Source organism: Echinops telfairi, unplaced genomic scaffold (genome assembly GCF_000313985.2).
Source record: "Echinops telfairi isolate 266 unplaced genomic scaffold, ASM31398v2 ScPeMD7_23;HRSCAF=83, whole genome shotgun sequence".
Taxonomy (NCBI): Eukaryota; Metazoa; Chordata; class Mammalia; order Afrosoricida; family Tenrecidae; genus Echinops; species Echinops telfairi.
This window is the reverse complement of record NW_022103920.1, coordinates 23320152-23342300: the sequence shown is the minus strand read 5'-3', so window position 1 is coordinate 23342300 and position 22149 is coordinate 23320152. Positions and strand designations below refer to the sequence as shown.

The following is a 22149-nucleotide window of genomic DNA, read 5'->3' as shown; positions in this document are numbered from 1 at the left end:
CAGTGAGAGAGTGAGACAGTGAGGGAGGGAGACAATGAGAGAGTGAGGCAGTGAGACAGTGAGAGAGTGAGGCAGTGAGTGAGTCAGTGAGAGAGTAAGACATTGAGAGAGTGAGGCAGTGAGTGAGTGAGGCAGTGCGTGAGTGAGGCAGTGAGTGAGTGAGGCAGTGCGTGAGTGAGGCAGTGAGTGAGTGAGGCATTGAGAGAGTGAGAGAGTGAGATAGTGAGACAGTCCAAACACCTCTTGTCTTGGAAGAAGTACAGCCAGCGTGCTCCTGAGAAGCGAGGACAGTGAGACTCCACCCACATGCTTTGGACACATTGTCAGGAGAGACCAGTCCCTCCCTGGAAAAGGACATGCTGCTTGGTAAAGCAGAGGGGCGGTGAAAACGAGGCAGACCAACAAGGAGATAGATGGACGTAGTGGCTGCAACAATGGACAGACTGAACATAACAACAATTGTGAGGATTTTGTTCTGTTGTACGTCGAGTCCAGGTGAGTCAGAATAGATGTGACGGCATCTAACAACCTAAGTTTGGTCGCTGTTGCCTTCCTTTCTAAGTAATGAGCAAAAAGCAACAGATACTCATTTCCATGGCTTCTCCGTGGAAAAAGCAATGGCAATGTCCTCCTCTTCCATTTTTTGAGCCCCCGGCCCCTTCCTAAGGTCACATGCCAGTCTTGGGCATTTCATGCACACGGATCACACTTATTGAGCTCTTATTAAGTGCTAGAGATGACAATAATTGTGGGTGCACATGAGACAGAGTTACAATTCCTATCTCATTGACTGAAAGAATAGTTTACCAAATGTCTACAAGTGCCTGAAACTGGGCCAGAGAGTAACTGCTCATAGCCTGGACTCTGACACCCACAGATACGTGGTTTTGATGGTGGGGAGTCTCTATTCACAACGGCACCAAGCCATGAACCTGCTCACATAAGTGTTACCTGCCTCTTACCACTGGTGACAACGTCAACATGCATTCCCTAGCTTTAGTGACTTACCTTCCTCGCATGCCTCTCATCCACATACATGCGTCATACACACCCAAAACAGAGTGAAGCCTTTTTTTCCCCTTTAGTTTTCACTAAAGGATTAAGCTTTCTCTTAGCTGGTGTCGCTTATGATAGCGTTTGGATCACAAAAAGCTCAAGCCAATCAAGCGTCTGGGGTCTTAAAGGCTTGAAGGTAAACAAGCGTCCATCTAGCTCAGAATCAACAAAGCCCACATGGAGGAAGCACACCAGCCTGTACGACAATGAGGTGTCGAGGGGATGAGGTATCAGGCATCATCAGAACAAAAAATCTTACCATAGTGAATGATGGGGGGAGTGCGGAGTGGAAACTCAAAGCCCATTTGTAGGCCACTGGAGATCCCCTTAAAGAACGGTTCCGGGGAGGAGATGAGCCAGTCAGGGTGCGATATAGCAACGATGAAACATACAACTTTCCTCTAGTTCCTAAATGCTTCCTCCTCCCCACTATCATGATCCCAATTCTACCTTACAAATCTGGCTAGACCAGAGGATGTACACTGATACAGATAGGAACTGGAAAACAGGGAATCCAGGGTGGATGATCCCTTCAGGACCAGTGGTGTGAGTGGCGATACTGGGAGGGTAGAAGGAGGGTGTGTTGGAAAGGGGGAACCGATTACAAGGACCTACATGTGACCTCCTCCCTGGGGGACGGACAACAGAAAAGAGAGTTCAGTTTACTTTTGCTCTTTGCCATTTTAGAAGGTTGAGCCCTGGTGGCAGAGTGGATATAGAGCTATTAGCCACATAGAGCTATTGGCCACAAGGGCAGCAATTTAAAACCACCAGCCGCTCCTAGGGGAAAAGACAAGGCTTTTACTCCCGTAAAAGAGTGACAGTCTGGGAAACTCACAGAGGCAGTTCCACCCTGCCCGATAGGGTCAGTGAATTTGCTTGTTTATGTTGAACTCACTGCTTTCCACACTCACCTCACTCCTAAGACCCACAACAATGGTAAATTTTTATTTGCCTCCTTGAAGGTCAAGAATTTTTAAAAAAAGACTATTTCAATAGATCTCACCATCTTCTGGCATGTTACCAATCATAAATCAATCAGTGGAATGGTCAGGATTCATTTAGAGAGGCAGAGAGCTGGCCTGACCCCAAATTACCGGATCATCGCTAACATCTGCTATCAGCAGAGCAGCGGGCATGTTGGCAGCTCAGGACCACTGGGTAGCAACTCAGATTGGTATTGCTCAGTGGAGGGTTCAGTATGGATCTAAGCTTACTGTCTTATGGCGGACTTGGATGAAGACTGAGAAGCATGTCTCATCTATTTTGCAGAGAATATACATTTCCCTCTCTCTAGCCCCAACAATGCTCACATCTGAGACCTACTCTCAGCAGTGAGCGTGTCTCTGACCTTGTTGCTATCGGGGGGCCCTACAGCCCAGCTCTTACCCCACAACTCATCCCCAGACCTGTCTCCCGGTAGTTGGGAATTAATCACTGCCACGTGTGTGAGAACCAATAGCGGAAATCGTCACGATCACTGGAGAGTTGAACAGGAAGAGATGTAACATCAGAAGTATCTAGACCAGCGGTTCTCAGCCTGTGGGTGGCAGCCCTTTGGGGGGGTCGAATGACCCTTTCACAGGGGTCACCCGATTCATAACAGTAGCAAAATTATGGTTATGAAGTAGGAACAAAAATAATTCTAGGGTTGGGGTCACCACCACATGAGGAACTGTATGAAAGGGTCGCAGCATTAGGAAGGTTGAGAACCCCTGATCTAGACAATCCCTCATTCAGGGCCCTCTGCATGCTGGGAGTGCCTTAGATGTTACCTTTAATCCAGTCAGCCTCCCATTCCACAGAGGCCGGAGGGTGGCTGAGAGAGTCTCCCAGAGACAGATGTAAACCCAGGTCTATACGACCCCAATGTTTTTGTTCTTTCTGCTATGTCCCCCTGTCCCTAATTGTGCTGGTAATGAGAAGGGCAGCGACAAACTAAAGAGCCAGGACAGTGTAATGGTTAAGTGCTGAACTGCTAATTGAAAGGCTGGCGGTTCAAATCCACCCTATCGCCATAAGGGAGAAAGATCTGGGGTCTGGCTCCTGTAAAGATTCCTGCCGAGAAAACCCGACGGGGCAATTCCACTCTCATCACCTGGAGTCGCTATGAGTTAAGACTCAGCCAGCCTGCACCTAGCAACAACAGTGACAGGGGACAGCATTCACCACTGTACCGCTCTGAAAACTGCACTACAAATGGCTGCAGGACCTGGGAGAGGAGTAGCAACTCTTGATTTTCTATGCAGAAGGGCTAGGCGCTGCTCTCAAGGGGAGCGGGATGATGGAAAGAGCTAGAAAGCTTGACGCGCCATTTGCAGTCTCCCGCGTGGGCTCTGGCTGACTTAGACAGCATGTTCAGCTGGGGGAGGGCTGAGGAAGATGGCAGGGCGTGACTGAAGCTCTGCCCACCACTCTCAGATGCCACCTATGTAAGGAAGCATGCCACCACCCATGGAGAGACCGGAAGCGAGAGACGACCAAGGTCCATTCTTCAAAGATGTGGAAGAGAAATTAAACTTGCTAGGAATCAGCATTGAAGTTTGAAAATGTAGCAAACAGCCCACACCCACTGTCACCGGGTAGAATCCAACTCACAATGACCCTGCAGGACAGAGAAGAATGGTTTCCAAGGTGTGAGGTATCACAGAAGCAGGCCGCCTCTCCTTCCGCTCATGAAGCAGCTGGTGGGTTCAAACCACTGACTTTTTGATTAGCAGCTGGGTGCTTTAGCGAAGGTGCCCCTGGGGCTCTTGAGCACCAGTGGTTGAAAGTCACAGCAAGGACACAGGACCATGAGGTACGTCCTAATCCATTGGTCACCATCTAATTGCTGGAGAAGGTTAAGCCTCCTACTTGAAGCAGAAGCCAGAGAGGTCACCTGTCTCTTTCTATGATGCTGTGAAATCGTGAAGGCCAACGGGGCAGGTAGAGCAGAGGGACAAGAATATGAGAGGTTTTAAGAAGTTTAACAATCTGCCTCAGGACACAGACAGATGCACTCAGATTAGAGTGACTAATACAGCACCGGAAGGTGCTTAGACTCAGACAATCCAAGTGTGGGAGTTCAGAGAAAAGAATCGTGAGTGGGGGCTGGAGTGGCCAGGAAAGGCTCCATTCACAAGAGGAAACTTGAGCAGGACCTTGAAAAAAGTATCATTCGCGTGAAGCAAAGCTTCCCGTTTTCTCTCACTGTCCTCCGGTGTCAGGGAGATGCAAAACAGCACTCTTGTGACTAAAGGAGTTCAGGAGAAAAGGGGAAAACTTCAAACTCAACAAACACAGCCTATGCTACCTGGAAAGAACCTCTTGCTTCCCCTGATGTCTTGTCCCCATTCATTCCTGCGGGGAGCTAACATGTGCTGGAGGCTCGGGATGTGCCCCACATGCTGCCGGGCAAGGGGGAAGCCAAGTAGCCCCACTGAGCTACATTGAAGAGCCCTGCAAGGCGGGTTTCATGGTGCATGCATTCAGGCTCGGAGTGCAGAGTGTGAAGCGATTCCTTGCTGCCCTCCCAGCTACTAATGGCCACGCTGGAACACCTAGCCAGGCCCACCAGCCCTCAGATCCTGCACTCCTCTGTTACATAAGCTCCCTGCTGTTTTACTCTTTCACTGTTATCATTTTCCTTTTTCATTTATGCAGCCTCCTGAAAGCAGGTATCTTGCCCAACTTGAAGCAACCTTTGGTGCCTTGCCCGAAACACAGCAGATAGTCTATGTCTGTCAGGAAGAAATAAGTTGAAAGGTGACCCGTGTCTCAATATGTCAGCAAGTCGATTCTGATTGGCGGGGACCTGGGTGTTACAGAGTGCAACTGTCCCGTGAGGTTTCCTCCGTGAAGAAGTGAATTTCAAGTTGCAGAAGTAAGGAAGCCAGCAAGAGCAGAGACTTCGCTGGGTTTGGGGAGGATCCCTCTTCAGGGAAGAGAAAACGTGCCGCGGGAGATACTCAGGGGGAAGTCAATGTGAGACAAGCTGCCTAACCGCCAAAGGGAGAGCGTTCCCAGCAGGTCTGTCTCCGGAGCTTGGAGACCTTCCTTCACCTTTCCATTGAGCAGGTAGGTGGCAGACTGCATCATGTTCATCAGAACACCCACTGGACTCCAGCTGAATTTGTATCGCAGAGGATTAGCTGAGTGTTCAGGGGCTGGAAGTCCACCGCAAAAGGAAATATACGATTCAATCTGGAAATGAAGGAATCAATATATTAGGGAGATGCGTTCGGATACGGTGGCAAAGATGAACGGAGCACGCTGGTTTTTCCTCGTTTTCATTTACTAAGGCTGTCAAAAACATCACCCTGTTTATGAGGAGGCTTCTAGAAGTTCATGGAAAAATGGAATTGAAAGATAATGAAATATCTCCACAAACTTTTGGAAGCCCACCTCCTACCATTTCTTTAAGTCATAAGTGGTTATATATATATGTTTATTTCAATATTGACACAGACTTTCTATTCCATTAAAATCCAAATGCCAGGTCAATTCTGTTTGGTCAGTTACTACTTCCATGTTCAAATGGTACAATTTCCAAGAAATTAAAATGATTCATTTGATTCATCAAATTTACCTTACGCCATAGTTTTTCCCTCACATGCAAAGGACACTTTGTACACCAAAAATTAATATAATTTCCAGTCTTATAGAATCTCCAAGGACATCTGAAATCTTTTTTTAAACCAAACCATTGTAGTAACATCTACTTCTCTAAAGAGTGGTTATTGTTTAAGGCATGGGTATTGTTCGACTGCAGATAACTCTGCGGCTACAGAATTTTACCTGAAATTTCTAGTCAAAGTATGAGTTGGAAAATAGCAACATCCTCCAAAATGACAGAAAGATTATTTCATGTACACCATAACCTGAACCCTTAATATTTTCCTTAATGGACGTTTGGGTGTGAGATGGGCTTACCGTGGCTCCAACTTCTTTAGCCTTGTCTATTGTTTCCATTGCCAACATATGGTCAAGGCCAGGGTCCAATCCCAGCTCACCAATGAGTGTGATGCCAGCATCTTCCACACTGCCACGGATGAAAAGAGGAAGGAGGGACAGTGAATGTTAACAGAAAACCAACACCACAGGGCCACTTTCTTGGTGGAAAAAGATGGAAGCATACCTCTTTTCCAGTTCCTTTAGCGGGGGTGTAATGTAGCTCGCAGTGACCATGTTAACTTTGCTTGCAATGCATGCCTTGGCCACAAGGGGATGCAATACATAAGGCAGCAAGCTTAAACCAAGAAAGAAAATAGTCAGAAACTTTCCTTGTCAACCCGACCTCCCAGCACACTTGGAATTGTACTACAGCACTGCTCTGCTAAAGTTATTATTTCAGTAATGACCAACGACTCCTTATGGACCACAGGAAAAAAAGGCATTTTACTACATTTACAGCCCTTGTCAGTAGGGCCTAGCTTCAACTAACCTTTCCATTTTTCTTCCCTAATGACCTGCATAAATGATGCATGTGAACCGGAGAAGCTATTGTGATTGCCCGTGTGCAGTCTTTACTTCGCTCCCCACACCTACCGCCTGGCATGCTCGTTACACCCAGCTACCCTTAAGAAGTGCCTGCAATGGTATTGCCTCCAGGAAATTGCCCCAGGCTCCCCGAAAGCCAGCTTTCTTTGACGGCATGTACCCCACGCTTTCTCTAGAACATTGAATGCAATTTCTTCCGTGCTCTCTCATATGTTTATGATTCCCTATGTTGGCTCTCCCCTGTCAGGTCAGTGGTTTCCAGCCTCACATCTCTACACAAGGCCACCAGGAGGGGCAACACGGCCCCTGTGCCAACATCGGAGAGGAGGCCCTGGAAAGGGCTGGAGAAGGGGAAAGGTTGATTAAGAACGCGGTTATCAAAATGACTTAAAAAATCTACATGGTGAGCAAAACAGTGGCGCTGTTTTGAAATAGAAGCCAAATTTGCTGTGGCTTTCTAAATATATGGTCCTGGTATTTTGAACTGGTGCTGGGACAACACAATCACACACACACAAATAATTTCCATCGATGTCATTATTGATGAGGGTAACCACATTCTAGGCAGGGAATAGTAAATGCTGCCAACCGCACGGCAGCCTTTAAATTCTGTTAACGGATTGATTATTTGGTAATGTAATCTATACAGAACCCCCCTGCAGCAAAACACTAAGTAGAAACTTGTAAACCTTTTTCACTGTGTGTCAAACGTATCCTGCATAAATGACCTTTGGTTTCACAACACATGCAAGCATTCTTCCTGATGTCAATTAGGCAGAGTAATACTACTTAGATTTAGTATCATGCAGAATTAAATTGTGTACACGGCTTCTCTATATTAGAGCTCCTAAAAAAGTTCTTGATCTCTTTGCCTCTGGCTGTGTTAGCCAAAACAAACAGATTTTTTTAATGATTGCCAGATTTGGTAGCTTTTTGAAAGAACGTGAAAGTATGTGATGGCATCATTTTGATGGTCAGATGGAAATTGTTAAAAATCACATTTTTCACCTTGAAAATGTGCCAGATGAAGAGTGTGCCTGATAATACACCGCGCAGGGACTGACAGGGCTTCGAGCGGTGGGGTTTTTGTGAGAAAGGGATTGCATTTCTCAAGTCTCATTTGTGCATTTGATGTAATGACGGCTCAGTGGGACACAAATCATTGGCTTATCTAAGGCTTTGGCTCCTGCCCAACAGGACTGGATGTCAGAAATGTGACTTTTGTGGAAAGCATGGGCAAAATGCAAATGAAGCTGACAAAGGGACTCATCAGACTCAATTAATTCCATGCAATTACTTGACTTTTAAATCACCAAAAACTGAAATTGGAAAAGTTCAAGAAGATGTGGACGTGTGCTAGTCCTTATCAACAACCTTTTCCTGGGAAATGCACTCTTGACTCACTTTACTTTTAAATTCTCTCCCCATGATTGTGTTTACATCAAAACAGCCCTACCCCAACTCAAAAAATAAACTAAGAAGCCTACAGTCTGGTGCTGAGAAGCGGCATCGGCAAGAAATCACCTGAGGGAAAATAAACATATAAGACACTTAGCTCATGCCAAATCATGCTGCAGGCTGCCAGTTTGCTAGCTATTAAAATTTGCATATTAACAGACTATTCTCTTTGTCCATTATCTTTTCAAAGTTTGCCTCTGATGTAATTCCAAATGGGCTATGTTGTTTTATTTTTGCTTTTTCCTTTTTAATACAGTTTTTGTTTTATTCAGGTAGGAAACTTGGGCATTAACTTAAGAGCCCGGGGTTACTGCCATATCACTGTCTGACAAACATATTTAAATATTTAGTAGATCTTTGCTGAATAAAAATTAAGGTGCACCACATTTGTATGCACTGAATAACATCTTTTAAGTGTCCAGGGTGAGACTGTATTTAAAGACCTCCAGACAGAAAGTTAAATGTGTCCGTGTCATTAGAATTACCTTTCCTTGTATATGCAATTCTCAGTCTGTTGGAACGCCCTCCAAGGCTATCCTTTGAATCACACTTGACTAGAAAAGTGATTCAACAATCATTGAATGAGCAGGTACCTTTCTTCCTCCTACCTTGAAAAAACGTACTCTAAGAATAAATAACTGTTCTCATCACTTTGATCTTTCAAATGAAGTTTCAAAACCAGCCATAAGGATCTCTGTCTCAAGACAGTGGATCTTATTTTTTATCAGGGAGTAACAAACACAATATATTAAGATTTTTCCCTGTGATAAAGCATGAAGGGTCTAAATATTAAAAAAACCCGAGGTCCTAATTCAGTTAAGCTTCAAAGGTCCAAGAGGATAGCATGAACACCACAATGTGTTACAACCCACCAATTCCCCCTCTAGGTGCACACTCAACAGAAATGCCGAGTCCGCAGACAGGGTCACCAAGAGAGTTGTATTCAAAATGCTCATGGCAACACCTTCATAACAGCCCGACATGGAAGACAGCCTAAACATCCAGGCAGGGCGACATGAATAAATGATGGTACCGCCAAATGAGGCAATCAATGTATAAACTAAATTGACAGAAAGTCACAATGAGGGGAGGAAGAAACAATCAAGGACATGCTACATTGTTCTAATAATGCAGTTTTAAACAAACTAAACTAACCTATGTGTCTGTTAGGAGCCAAGATGGTGTTTATCCTTCTTCGGGAAGAGGTATTAGTGAGTGGAAGGGACCACAAGAAGGGCGGCTAGAGTAATATGAATATTCTGCTTCTCGATTTTGATGTTGGCTCCACAATACTCAAAATGTTCAGGATGTCAAAATTCATCCAACTATACACAGCTAGGAACTTTGATGAACATTTCTTTGTGCAGACTGCAATTAAACATTTACTTCAAGAGAAAGGAGAGGGGAAAGGAGGGCAAAGGAGCAGAAAAACAGCCACAACCCGAAGCCGAGGCCTCATTCCTCGGCAGGGACCCACCTGATGACCAGATCCTGCGCCGCCACCAAGGAGGTCAACCGCTCGGGCTGTTTACCAACGTCCACACAGACAGAGCAGACATCGTACTTCTTACTCAGCTGCTCCACTTGATGCTTCATGTCAGAGCCTACGTCAAGAATTTCAAAAGTCCGTGTTTAAGATTCCCAGGCACTCGCCAGAGATCGTAGCCTCTCCAAGAATAAACGTTCCCACTTTAGAAGCCCGGCAGTCAGCTCAGATTCGTGTGCCATAGGATTGGTAGTCTCGGTTCTGTTTGGGGTTTCTTTACCTATTGTTATTTCAATGTTGCCATCTCTCCGCAGGTATTCCAATACGGGCTCGGAGACGTAGCCAGTGCCAAGAACCAATACCTTTTTCTTGGTGCCCATTGAAACTGACTGAGCACGTTCCCTATGAAGAAAACAAAAAGCAGGGGGAGGGGAGAGGGAAAGAGACTAATTTAATCTTGAAAAGAACGACTCTAGCTGCCTTGCGAACAAACTAAAGCCTAGACATCGAAGCAACACATTTTCCACATGGCTAACAACAAGAGCCTCACTAGGTCTTCCCTACACCAAGATTCTTCATTCATTACTTTTGTGTCTGTAGAATGAAGAGCAGACGCATCATCGTCTGAGCTGTTATGTCCGTAGACCTTCAAGAATTCCTAATGCCACCCGTGTGGTGCGGGTGCTGGACCACTGCTTGGCTCACTCATAACTGCTCACTTGATCCTTCGGAGTGACACGATTCAAATCATGGAAGGAGCTCGACATTCACAACCTTATTTACCCTCCACAATAATCAGAGGCTATTCTTATCAACCACATTTAAAATGATCTTGTCATTTATCTCTAGGGTCATTAGAGGACAGCTGGAAACATAACTGAGATCATGAAGTCCATCAATTGTACATAGAAAACATGAGGCTAGTACCAAAAGAATACTGTGATTCTTGATCAGCTACTCTGTAGAATTCGTATCTTCCTGATGATTCAACCCTGTGTTTTTCTCGGAAACAAGGACTAAATCTTACCCACCTTCATAAGCTCATTAAGTGCCCTGTACATTTTGTCCTGAACATGGATCATTCTCATTCAATATATTTTGAATCTTATCCCAGTTATGTTGCCAACATGTAATTATGGAAGTATCCCGCTACCAAGGTGTTACCAGATTCTGCTGTTAGAATCTTTAGGCCATGGTAAAACCAAAACCTAGCTCACTCACTGCCCTTGAGTACTCAGTGCTGACTGACAGTGATCCTATAGGCCAGGGTAGACAGCCTGAGAGTTTCCAAAACTATCACTCTTGACGGAAGTAGAAAGCCCTACCTTTCTCCAGTGGAATGGCAGGGGGTTCGAATGGTTGCTCTTGCGGATCACAGCCAAACTTTTTGAAAAAGGAAGGCTAACTGGGGGTGTGTGTGTATATATGTGTGCAAAATTTTCCTGCCACTCTTCCATCTACAACACATATCCATTGCTGTGTGGGGAGCAAGAATGTGCAATTGGTATCAGCCAGCCTCGGGGTTTGGTTTTCCATGTACATAATCTAGGCCTACGTGATTATCAAAATAGTCATACTGGATAAAGCTAGTATCAAGAACGGATGAGGTACCCTCTCACTAAACAGGCTGTTCAAATCCAACATAAGCCAAATTCACTGCCAGCTAGTTGATTTCAACCCACAGCAACCCTATAAGGCGCCTGTGGGTTTCCATGGCTGTAAATCTTTACGGGAGCAGAAAGTCTTATCTTTCCCTCCCGGAGTAGCTGGTGGGCTCCAACTGCTGACCTTGTAGTTAGCAGCAGAACTCGTAACCCATTACGCCACCAGGGACCCTTTCAAATACAAGGTATGTATAATAGGTAAATAAGATCGGAACAATACTTAACCTGCTCTCTCGGAGTTTCTGGATATATTTATACTTATCAGTCAATGTACCGTTGGATGCGATCACTGCCTAAATGTGCACAAACACAAGACATTTCTTTATAAACACAAGACATTTTAGTATTCACAATTTAATCCAACATGCATGAGCTCAGGAACTGACAGAGAAGAGACGGAGTAACAACTCTAGCCGGTTGGGGGCGGGGGGTGGGGAGTGGGGGAGACCGAGAGAAAGTGGAAGGGAGGTGAGGGAGTGAGCATGCTGGCTGAGAATCACCTTCTTGGAAGGGACTTCTGTTTAGAACTTACGTCTCGCACTACAGCAGAAAAATGTTGGTTTTCTAGTGGCTGTGTCGCATCTGATAATATCTGGAAAGGAAATGAGGTTGGTAAGAGGTCAATGGTATGGTGGAGAAGGTTTTGGTGTATGTTTGTATCTACATTACAAGGTTAGTCAAAGGAAAAATACCATTGGGCCATGCCTTTCTTAAGGTCACTGCATATAAACATTTGGTAATGAAGCATTCCACTAGAAAAATCAACTGTTCCTACGTGTCATTTCTGCACCAGCTCTAATGTTAGAACTGATATTTGATGACAAATACCTTTGCTTGCTGGAAACAAAAAGGTGTATCAGACACATAGCACCCCGAAGTTTACAGCCATCGCCTCCTGTGAGTGTTTCCTATCCCTTTCCAAAGGTTCTGGCTGTCTACTGAGAGTAAAGGGGGAGTCTTCCAAACACCAACTCTTCAGTTCATGTGCGGGAGAAGGGGTGCACCCATACGCAGATCAACAAAACTGGTAGGCAAAGTGACATCAAGTAGACTACAAAAGTCATCTGCCATGGAACAAGAAAATATTCCAGCATATTCCAGTTCTCTCTCAAGAATGAGTCATATGGCCAACCACAAAATCCACATCTCTCGTATTAACACTGCAGCACCTGTCTTGTTCTCCTCTCTTCTTCCAGTGCACCCAGCCCTTGTACAAACCGCGAAAGGGTACAGGCCAGTCAGTATGGTTGTTCCTGACGGACAGGAATGGGCTAATGAGACATCCTTGCTAATTTTAAGATAAGGCCCAGAGCACTCATCCAACTAAGAAAGCACAAAACATATGAGCTGATTATGACCAAAGACTATTAGAAAAAGAATTGTTTTAACTTTCATGTACTAAAGCACAAGAAACCCAGGCTATCCTTATGATATTAGCAATTTAAAAAAATCTGTAAGCAAGGCCATTCTTTGGGAAATGCATGGAATTGACACAGGTCTTTTCCTCAGACTGCTTCTTTTTCCCAGTCACCTTTGGGACAGTTCCTTTCTGAGGCAGACTCTTCTAGCTCCAGGACAGAAGCCATCGGGGCTGTATGTTACAGTCGAGTCAGTTCCAACTCATAGTCATCCTCCATACAACTGAACAAAGCACCGCCCCATCCAGCACCATCTTCGGAATCATTCCTATGTGTAAGGCCATTGTCGTAGCCACGGCGACAACCCACCCCATTGACGGTCTCCCTCTTTTTTCTGGTTGGCCCTCCATTTTTTGTTTTTGTTTTTGTTTTTTCATTGGTGTGGTTTCCTGCCAAGCAAGCTGTACTTCTCCGGGGGTTGGTCCCTACTGCTGATAGGGCCAAAGCACATGAAACCAAGTGTCAACATCCTCCCTCCAATGTGCACGCTGAGTGTGCTTTTTCCAAGTCAGATTTTGTTCACCCCTCTGGCAGTCCATGGTATACTTAATAATATCCGCCACCTCCATAATTCAAAGGTACCAATTCTTCTTCAGTCTTGGTCATTGTTTACCTTTCAAAGGCACATGAGGTGATTAAAACACCATGGCTTAGGTCAGGTACATCTTAGTCCTCAAAGAGACATCTTTACTCTTTAACATCTTAAAGAGATCTTTTGCAACAAATCTGCCCAATTCATTATTTGATTTCTTCTATGGACATTAATTGTAGATCTAAGTCTTTAAAAAGCCTTAGCAACTTCAGCCTTTTCTCTATTTATTGTGATGTTGTTGTCTATTGGTTCAGTTGTGAGGATTTTTTAAAAATAGTTTGAAGTATAATCCCTACTACAATCTTAGATTATTTGCTCAGTATACAATTTAAGTATGGTGAAAGGGTACAACGGTGGCACACACCTTTGTTGATTTTGAACCACACAAGAGGCACGTGAGCACAATTCAGTGTTCTACAATGCACTGCAATGTTATCTCTAACTTGTTATGATCCACACAAATCCATGTATGCCATTGAACAGTCAGTGAAATGCAAGTAAACATCTTTCTGTTATTCTCTGCTTTCTGCCAAGATCCATCTCACGTCAGCAATGATAAACCTTGCTCTGTTACACAAGAGCTCTTTGAAGTGTTGATGGAGTAAGGATGCCACCTTCAGGATTAAGGTGCACTTGACCCAAACCATGACCGTTTCAATCACCTCAAATTCATGTGAGGAGGGTTGCACATTGAACAAGGAAGAACTGAAGTAGAATGGATTTGAATTATGATGCTAGTTAGGACGATTTAAAGTACCGTGGACTGTCAGAACAACACACAAATCTGCCTCAAAAGAAGTACAGCCACAATGCTCCTGAGGAGTGAGGATGTGAGACCGCCCCACACACTTTGGGCATGTATGTAATCAGGCGAGATCAGTCTCTGGAAAAGGATTTCACGCTCGGTAAGGTAGGTCAGTGAAAAAGAGGAAGAGGGTCAAGGGCACGGGTTCACAACAATGGGCTCAAACATAACAATCGTGAAGAAGGCAGAGGGTCGGGCAATGTTCGGTTCTGTTGTACATCGGGTCACTGTGAGTCAGAACTCACTAGGTCGCTGTGACTCGGAACAGGCTTAACAGCACCTGACAAACAGCAGCAATGTCCTCTTCTGGATCCAGCTGAATTTCTGGCCCTTCTTGACTGATATACCGCTAAGACAGTTGTGGGGTTTTTTTAATTGCCTTCAGCACAATGTTACTTGAGTTTTACCTGTTCAATCGTTTCCACAGTCTGTTGAATCGATTCTCTGGAATGAGCACAAATATGGATCTCTTGCAGGTGGTTGGCCAGGTCAGCTCTGAGTTTCTTGTTACAGACCATTGAAAACCCCCAGTGCTGCCCCTGTCTGTTTAAATATCTCCACTTAAACTCCCTCACTGCCTGAAGCCTTGATTTTTTTGCCAACGGCTTCAGTACGGCTTGGTCTTTTTCCATCGAAACAAAGGTTCTTGATCAAATGCTGCCTCCTGAAATGTCTGTACCAGTTGGTGACACTGTGTATTCCTTCCGTCTTCTCTGGATGCTTGCCGAGTCAGTGAACAGCTTGTCCAATGAACCTTTCCACGGCAACGCGGGGCTTGTTTTCCGTAGGTTCGTTTAGCTTGAGAACTGCAGCTGTGTTCATCCCTTTGGGTCTCTTCTAACTCGAGTTCTTTGTACAGTCCATAGTGGTACTTTGTCTTCCTGAATTCCCTTCTTTATGTCGTTATGTCTTCCTTCCGTTTTTAGCTACTCTATGTTCAAGGGCCAATCTCAGAGTGTCTCCTGACATGGTCTTCTCTTTACGTCCTGTCTTTTGGGTGACCTTGTTTCCTTTACGCCTGATGCCCCTGATGCCACGACTCATCTGCTCTTTAGCCCTCAGGGTTCAATAAATCAAATCTATCCTCGAAGCGGTCTCCAAAATAAGAACGGACACACTGAAAGTAATATTTCTCTCTCCTGGACTGTTTTTCATTTGCTTGAGCTGCAATATGAACTTGCTGTATATGAGCAATCCATGGTGTTGTAGTGGAGTGAAATGTCTCAATATGACACTTCTACCCAAGTCTCTGTAACTCCCACCAGATGATTAGGCGGGATAATGCAAATAGGGCATGTGTATTAGTCTGGGTACTTTGGAGAAACAAATCCACAGCGACTCATGTATAAGAGAGAGTTTTATGCAAAGAAAATGTGCATCACAAAAAACATCCCAACCCAATGCTGCCCAAGCCCACAAGTCCAACATTAACCCATACCCAACACCAGTCCACAAAGTCCTTCACCTCACAAAACAGAGGCAATAATGCCGCCTGCAGGAGGAAAGCTGAGTAAGTGAACGTGTAAGCATCTCAGCACTAGCAGGGGTCTCCACACGGCTGCTCCAGCACCCAGGGCTGCATCGGGATAGGTCCATGTAGCTTCTCCTTGGGGATGTCTTGTAGGAAATCCATCTTGCAAGCTGAAGCAGGGAACTGCTAAGGCAGCTGCACCTGATGCAACCATCACAAAACAAGAGACCCGAGAACTAGAAAGGCGAGGCTTCACCACCCATTTATCCCTCCGCCTTTCAACCAGCCCCACATGTGATTATCGGCCAGGCTGGCACAATTAACTAACTCAGCATGTATCACCCTAATAGAGCCATCTCTAAAGCAGCAGTAGAGGAGAGAGTAGTAACCAGGGAGATCTTGGGAGAGCACGGTCAGGATTCTGTCTGAAGTGGCAGTGGCAGTGGCAGAGGCCACTGAGACCAGATGTGCCACAGGCTGTAGCACAGAGACTCAAAGGAGCAGCGTGGAGACTACGGGGCCCCTTCTCCTCTGGCCGGGGACCGTGCAACTGTGGAACAGAGTGACAGGGGCTTTGGCTTCCTGGCCATGCAGGCAAAGGGTCCAGGACCACATGGATGAGAGACGAAACACAGAGTTTGCTGCAGGCAGAGGAGACCAATGACTGTATCCTTACTGTTCGCCGATCCTAACTTGTGGAAACCTACTGACTTCGCCAATAATCCCTTACTTAGGAGTACTGTCTCGGAGTTTGGTGTGGCCATGGCAATGAATTGTCAAACTGAGCACAGAGGTAGAGTGGTGTGAGAGGGACCGTTGGTGTCCAAATAGGCAAAGAACGGCAGGCCGTGGAGGTCAGTTAGGTCCACCTCCGATGCCATTTACTGCAGATCTATTCTGCAGTCAGTGCCTGGCCTTGTTCTGACTGATGCTGTAAAGGTTTCCCACGCTCGCTTACCACAGATGTAGTCAATTTGATTCTTGTCTATTCTCCTCACTGAGGTCCGCCAGTGACAATCACGGTTTATGTTGTGGGAAAAGAAGACTGGCCAGGAGTGAATTGGGGATCTTGCAAAATATGATCCTGTGATTCCTGGCATTGTCTCATCACCAAGCCCATATTTTCCAAGTGTTGGTCCTTCTTTGCTTCTAATGTTTGCATGCCAAATATGATTAATTATCAAGGCATCTCGGTTACATGTTTGATCAATTTCAGACTGCAGAAGTTGGCACAAATCATCAAATTCCTTCATCTTTGGCATCAGTTAAAACAGAAGCCATCAGTCGGTGATACAAGGAAGTTCTAATTTCAAGTGGCATGTGATGGAAATAACAGAATACTTGTGTGTCTTTTTACTCTCTGCTCCTTTTCTCTAGTTCCCCCCTTCATGTGGACTTCCCACCTCTCTCCTTTCCACTGACTGCCCATCTAAAACACAATTCTTCTGGAGTTATTTATTTAAAATACTTCCATAGCTTTTCATTGGCTTCACAGCAATGGTCTAGCTCTCGAGGTTTACAGGGACCGCTCTACAACCTGGATTTGCTGCTCTAATCTCAACTGTCCCTTCAGTCTCCTGCCCAATACTTCAGTATCTTTAAGAACCTGGAGACCCCTCCCTGGGCCATTCTTTCCCATGCACCTATATCCCATCAGGGTGCCTCATATGAAATTGCCTCTACCTGGTTGATCACCCAAAGAACTCTTCCTTATCCTACGAAGACACAGCTAAAGAACTACCTCTTCAGTCAAGCCTTGCCCCAAACTGCCCCCCAAACAGCTTGTAGGTACGTATTACACTGGGCATCTTGCCCTGTGACTGCCATGTGAAAAGATGGTAAATAGTCAATAATTGGATACATATAACAACTAGACATATAGGGTGTTGAAGCAGTTTGAATCAAATTAATCTTTCCCTAGGACATTGAACTATTGCCCCGAGTCCAGCTACAGGAAGGCAAACAGCGAAAACAACAAAAGGCTGCTCAATTACAGCTTCCTGCCGGCTGCTCTCACTAGAACTCGACCACCAGAAAAACTAACATATGGTCTGTCTTGTATATGACACCTTTGAGGGCTAATCACAGTTCTCCAAATTAATTAATCAAGCCATTAAGACCATTTTGTGACATGGTCCCAACAAACTTAGCATCACTCAACTAGATATAACAAGAAATTCTGCCTTGGGTCCGCCCCCACATTTGTCATGCTGTTCAAAATACCACAGATGGTCTTTTAAATAACCACACAAATGAGCCCATCCTCCACAGCTATCGCAAGGCAATTCTTTCACTTCGTTCAAAAAACCCTCCCAGCTCTTACCAGCAAGGCGGGAATCCTCCTTCCCTAACTAAAGCGGGACATTTCTGGTGCGTGCCATGGCCACCTTTGGGGGCATCACCCACTTCTCTCATGCCCTTCCTGGATCCCACACTTCTCTGTGGGGGTCTTCTCTTCATTCTTATCTGCATTTTGTCACGAGACACTCAGTAAATGTTTACTGAATCCCCCCTGAAATAACCTGCTACATTGGTGGCAGTGAGAGAGCTCATGTCCTGAAATGCTGTGACATTAGTTTGAAACTCACAGGTTAAGAAAAAAAAAAGTTATTAAGGAAAAAAAAAAGACAGAATATATACTTTTACCTATCATTTCCATCCAGTTACCAGGAAAAAAGTAAAAGCCATATACTGAACTTGTCGGTGGTGGACAAGTACCCGTATATCAAGACTTAAATAGAGAAATAGAGACAGTCATCAATTGTTTTACAGATACCCAGTGCTTAAAAACACTCTTAAGAGAGCATTGTGATCAGTCCCCACCACTATTGCCTGAAAAAACATTATACTGTCGTCAACAACAACAAAAATGAACCATTTCTGAAAAGAGGTGAAATCCCCAGGTACTTAAGCAACACTGCCTGTCTCGGGACTGAGCACCCCCACCCCCCACCCCCCCAAAAAAGAAAATCTCTCTCGCAACTCAGTTTTTCCCTGTAACCTTGTCACATTCCCCAAAATTCTTTCAAATGGTTTTATGAAGGTAAAAACACTATTCCGTTGTAGATGAGCATATCTCATCCAACATGAAGATGTTAAGAATAATCCTCCCTGTTACAGATGGAATTCTGTCCATCCACCCTCAAATATGTGCTGTCGATCCTAATTCCTATGCATGTGTTTATGATTGTATTTGGGAATGTGTTATCTGTGTTAAGATAATGAGGCAGGATGAGTGTGGGGTGCGTTTTCAATCTCCCTTAAGATCTAAAACTGACAAAACAGGAAAGTAAGCTGAGAAGGGGATGCAGGAAACCAGTAATGGGGCGCCATATCTGACCTCCTCTGGCTTCCTCAGTGCCACAAGGCAGGGTCCACGCATGCCTGGTGCCCCCTCCTTCTTTACCTGACAGGGACCAGTCCTCCTATGCTGCTCTGTATCTGTGCTGGGACCCCTAAATGGTTGCAATGGCTACACAGAACTCGCAAACAACACTCACAACGAAGGGAGTTTATTAGGGTGAAAGATGATGCTGGCTACTCCCACACAAAGTACCAGTGCCAGAAACCCAGGGGCAGTTCTACCCTATATATAGTGAACATTATTCACTATAAGGTGAATCGGAATTGACCCGATGCCAGCAAGTTTGGTTTGGGGTTATTAGGAAAGGCAATAGGTCACCGCAAGTCAGGATCGGCAAACAATAAGGATTCAGTCATTGGCCTCCTCTTGGCTCACAGCCACGTGGTCCCTTGGCCTTTAGCTCCATGGGCCGTGTCACTTCCATCGTTTGGGGCCAGATAAGAAGAAGGTGGTCACATCTCAGTGCTGCTCCTCTGAGTGTCCGGGACACGCTCCTGGTGCAGCTGCTCTCAGGGCCTCTGCACTTCCGACGGAGGTCTTGCCTGGGCTCTTCCCACAGCTTCTGGGCTTCTTTCCCCTCGACAGTCCGGACAGCGGACCACCTCTCTCTTGTACCATTACGCAAACCCTGCTTGCATCGCCCCACCCAGTCATTTGATGGAAGCTACAAAGACTTGGGCCAAGAGTCATATTATGAAATTTCATCCCAGCCCAGGAGTTAAGATAAAGGCCAAGACACGTGAAGCTTTCTAAGGAGTCGAGAGCAGAAGTGAAGAGACAGGATGTTTCTTTAGAGTCTACACAGAAGGAGGAAGCCATCCCCTAAAGCCAGCACCCTGAATTTGGACTTCTAGGGAACCAAACTGTGAGAAAATAACTGGTTTGTTTACACGACCCCTCTGTGGAATTTCAATGATAGCGACACTCGATACCTTAAGACAATTCCTAATGAGTAAACGAGGACAAGACATAAGGTCTGTTCCTAGTCTATCAAAACAACGAGGCCCTGCATCACAATCCTGAAGGAAGCAAAAATGTAACTTGGATGACTAGGTTGCTCCTGACCCAAACCATCATGTTTTTCCAACTGCCTAATACGCTTAGAAAAGGGAGACAAAGAAAAAGGAAAACAGAAGAGTGGATGTGTTCAAATTGTGGTCGTGTTGAACAATACTGACTCTACTGTGAACTGCCAAAAGAACACAGAGAGAAGAATCTGTGAGATCAAACACTTCAATAGAAAGTATCTATTCCTAAAGAGAGGGGGAAAAATGACTTGTGAGAACTATCAAAATGCCTAATATGCAAGTAGTTGGAATCCCAGAAAGAGAAGAAAGATTGTGGCTGATTCACAGACTTCACTTAAGACGCCACGGAGACTGGGAGATAGAGGCCTGAAAGAGGAAAACCTGTCAACCTACAGCACTCGATGCAGCGAAATACATACGGCAAGTATGACGGTCAGCTACAGACATTTCCAGATACAGGAAAACCAAGAAAAGTGCTCAAAGGATGTTGTTCAGGCCGCAGGAAATGACGGAAGAGCATGGAAAACAGTAGCCATCTGGATTACATGTGTTATTATTTTAAAAAACATAGATACCTTTTGGACATTCTGACACTGAGATCTACAGAATGTTAGAAAATGACGATGAGTACTACCCTCTGCGTTTTACAGGTAAAATCCCCAAATCTCAGAATTGCTCACGGCCATGGAGCAAGTTGCCGTCTCCGGTAAAACCCAAGATTTGGACTCTCCTGCTCGCCTAACACCAGTTCCTCAGCACCAGCGGTAGACATCCTGCATATTCTGGCAAGAACTGTTGTGGTTGAACATTATTTTGAACACTGCCTGACACACAGTAGGCCCAATATAACAGTGTGCTCAATCACAACCATTCTTACTGCATACATATTCTAAATCCTGTTGACATCGTCTGGGATTAAAAAAAAAAAAGGCAAGCTGGGATAGTATTTGAAAGAGAAGAAGGTCACAGATTGGAATTTTCACGGCCCACTATTCCTCACTAAGCATTCCAGTGTGTGCAGCAGCTCCTGAGGGAAGTGACAAATGAAGAGGACTGGGCCCATGGTTTAAATCTTTAGAATCATTGCCACAGGAGACAACAACTAACAATAAAAACAGAGTAGGCTATGAACACAGGGAAATATTGAAATAAAAAGTGTGTGTAAAGAAAGGGGAATGCAATAACATAATAATTCATAAGTCAACTTCTGACATAAAAAATATCTGATCCTCCCAGCTCCCACTACCATGACTCAAATTCGACCTTGAAAGTCTGGCTAGACCAGAGGATGTACACTGGTACAGATAGGATCTGAAAATACAGGGAAACCAGGGCGGATGAACCCTACAGGACCAGTGGTGTGAGTGGCGATACTGGGAGGGTAAAGGGAAGATGGGTAGGAAAGAGGGAACCAATTACAAGGAACTATAAGTGACCTCCTGCCTGGGGGATGGACAACCGAAAAGGGGGTGAAGGGAGACGTTGGACAGGGCAAGATATGACAAAATAACAATTTATAAATTATGAAGGGCTCATGAGGGAGGTAGGAGCGGGTAGGGAGGGGAAAAATGAGGACCTAATGTCAGGGGCTTAAGTGGAGAGGAAATGTTTTGAGAATGATGAGGGCAATGAATGTACAAATGCGCTTTACACAATTGATGTATGTATGGATTGCGATAAGAGTTGTATGAGCCTCTAATAAAATGGTTAAAAAAAATCTGATCTCAACATAAACCATTATTCAGCTAAGTGTTAGTGGCTACAATCCACTATAATTTTCGAGATTTCTGATTTTTCAAATCTGCTCATCACAGCACAGTAAGAATGTCCCAATATGAGTTGACCCAGGCAGCAGGGGAAATTTTTAAAAAAAATCCCACCCTGCTAGTCAAGAATATTCTTCATAAAATATGAGAGGAACGTAACTGCAATTAAACAGAGTCGGCGATGAGGTTCACATTCCTGGGAGACAATAAACAGAAGTTAAACAATAAAAGCGTCAAAGAATAAGTACCTTAGCGAAGCGTTGGCATTTTATTTACAACAGATTTCTGAGATGCATTAGACCAGAATGCTCAGGAGATTACCCCCTCCTCAACTTAAAGACAGAGTTGTGGTGATGCCACCGTCTTGCTTACCATTTCTTCAACGTAAGGGTAAAGCATGTCTCCAAAACACTCAGTAGCTTCGATGGGAAGCTGTGCAGGCAAATTGTCAATTGAACACATCAGAATCCCAGAGCCTTCCACACTAGGAGAAGCAATAAACTGTATTCAGATTTGCAAAATTATCTTTCTGAACTCTAACTTTACTCTGTGTCGATTCC

General features: G+C 44.9%; 1 protein-coding gene across 1 annotated transcript in view; it reads right to left on the bottom strand.

Annotated features, from left to right (window-relative positions):
* AASS (aminoadipate-semialdehyde synthase) overlaps positions 1-22149 on the bottom strand; it is a 66555-nt gene that overhangs the window by 8994 nt on the left and 35412 nt on the right. The window contains exons 11-18 of the mRNA XM_045288934.1: positions 21962-22073; positions 11678-11737; positions 11371-11438; positions 9762-9883; positions 9473-9599; positions 6176-6286; positions 5971-6079; positions 4995-5241 (exon numbers count right to left, since the gene is read on the bottom strand). Coding sequence (XP_045144869.1) covers positions 4995-5241; positions 5971-6079; positions 6176-6286; positions 9473-9599; positions 9762-9883; positions 11371-11438; positions 11678-11737; positions 21962-22073 — 956 coding nt within the window. The remainder of the gene's footprint in view (positions 1-4994; positions 5242-5970; positions 6080-6175; positions 6287-9472; positions 9600-9761; positions 9884-11370; positions 11439-11677; positions 11738-21961; positions 22074-22149) is intronic.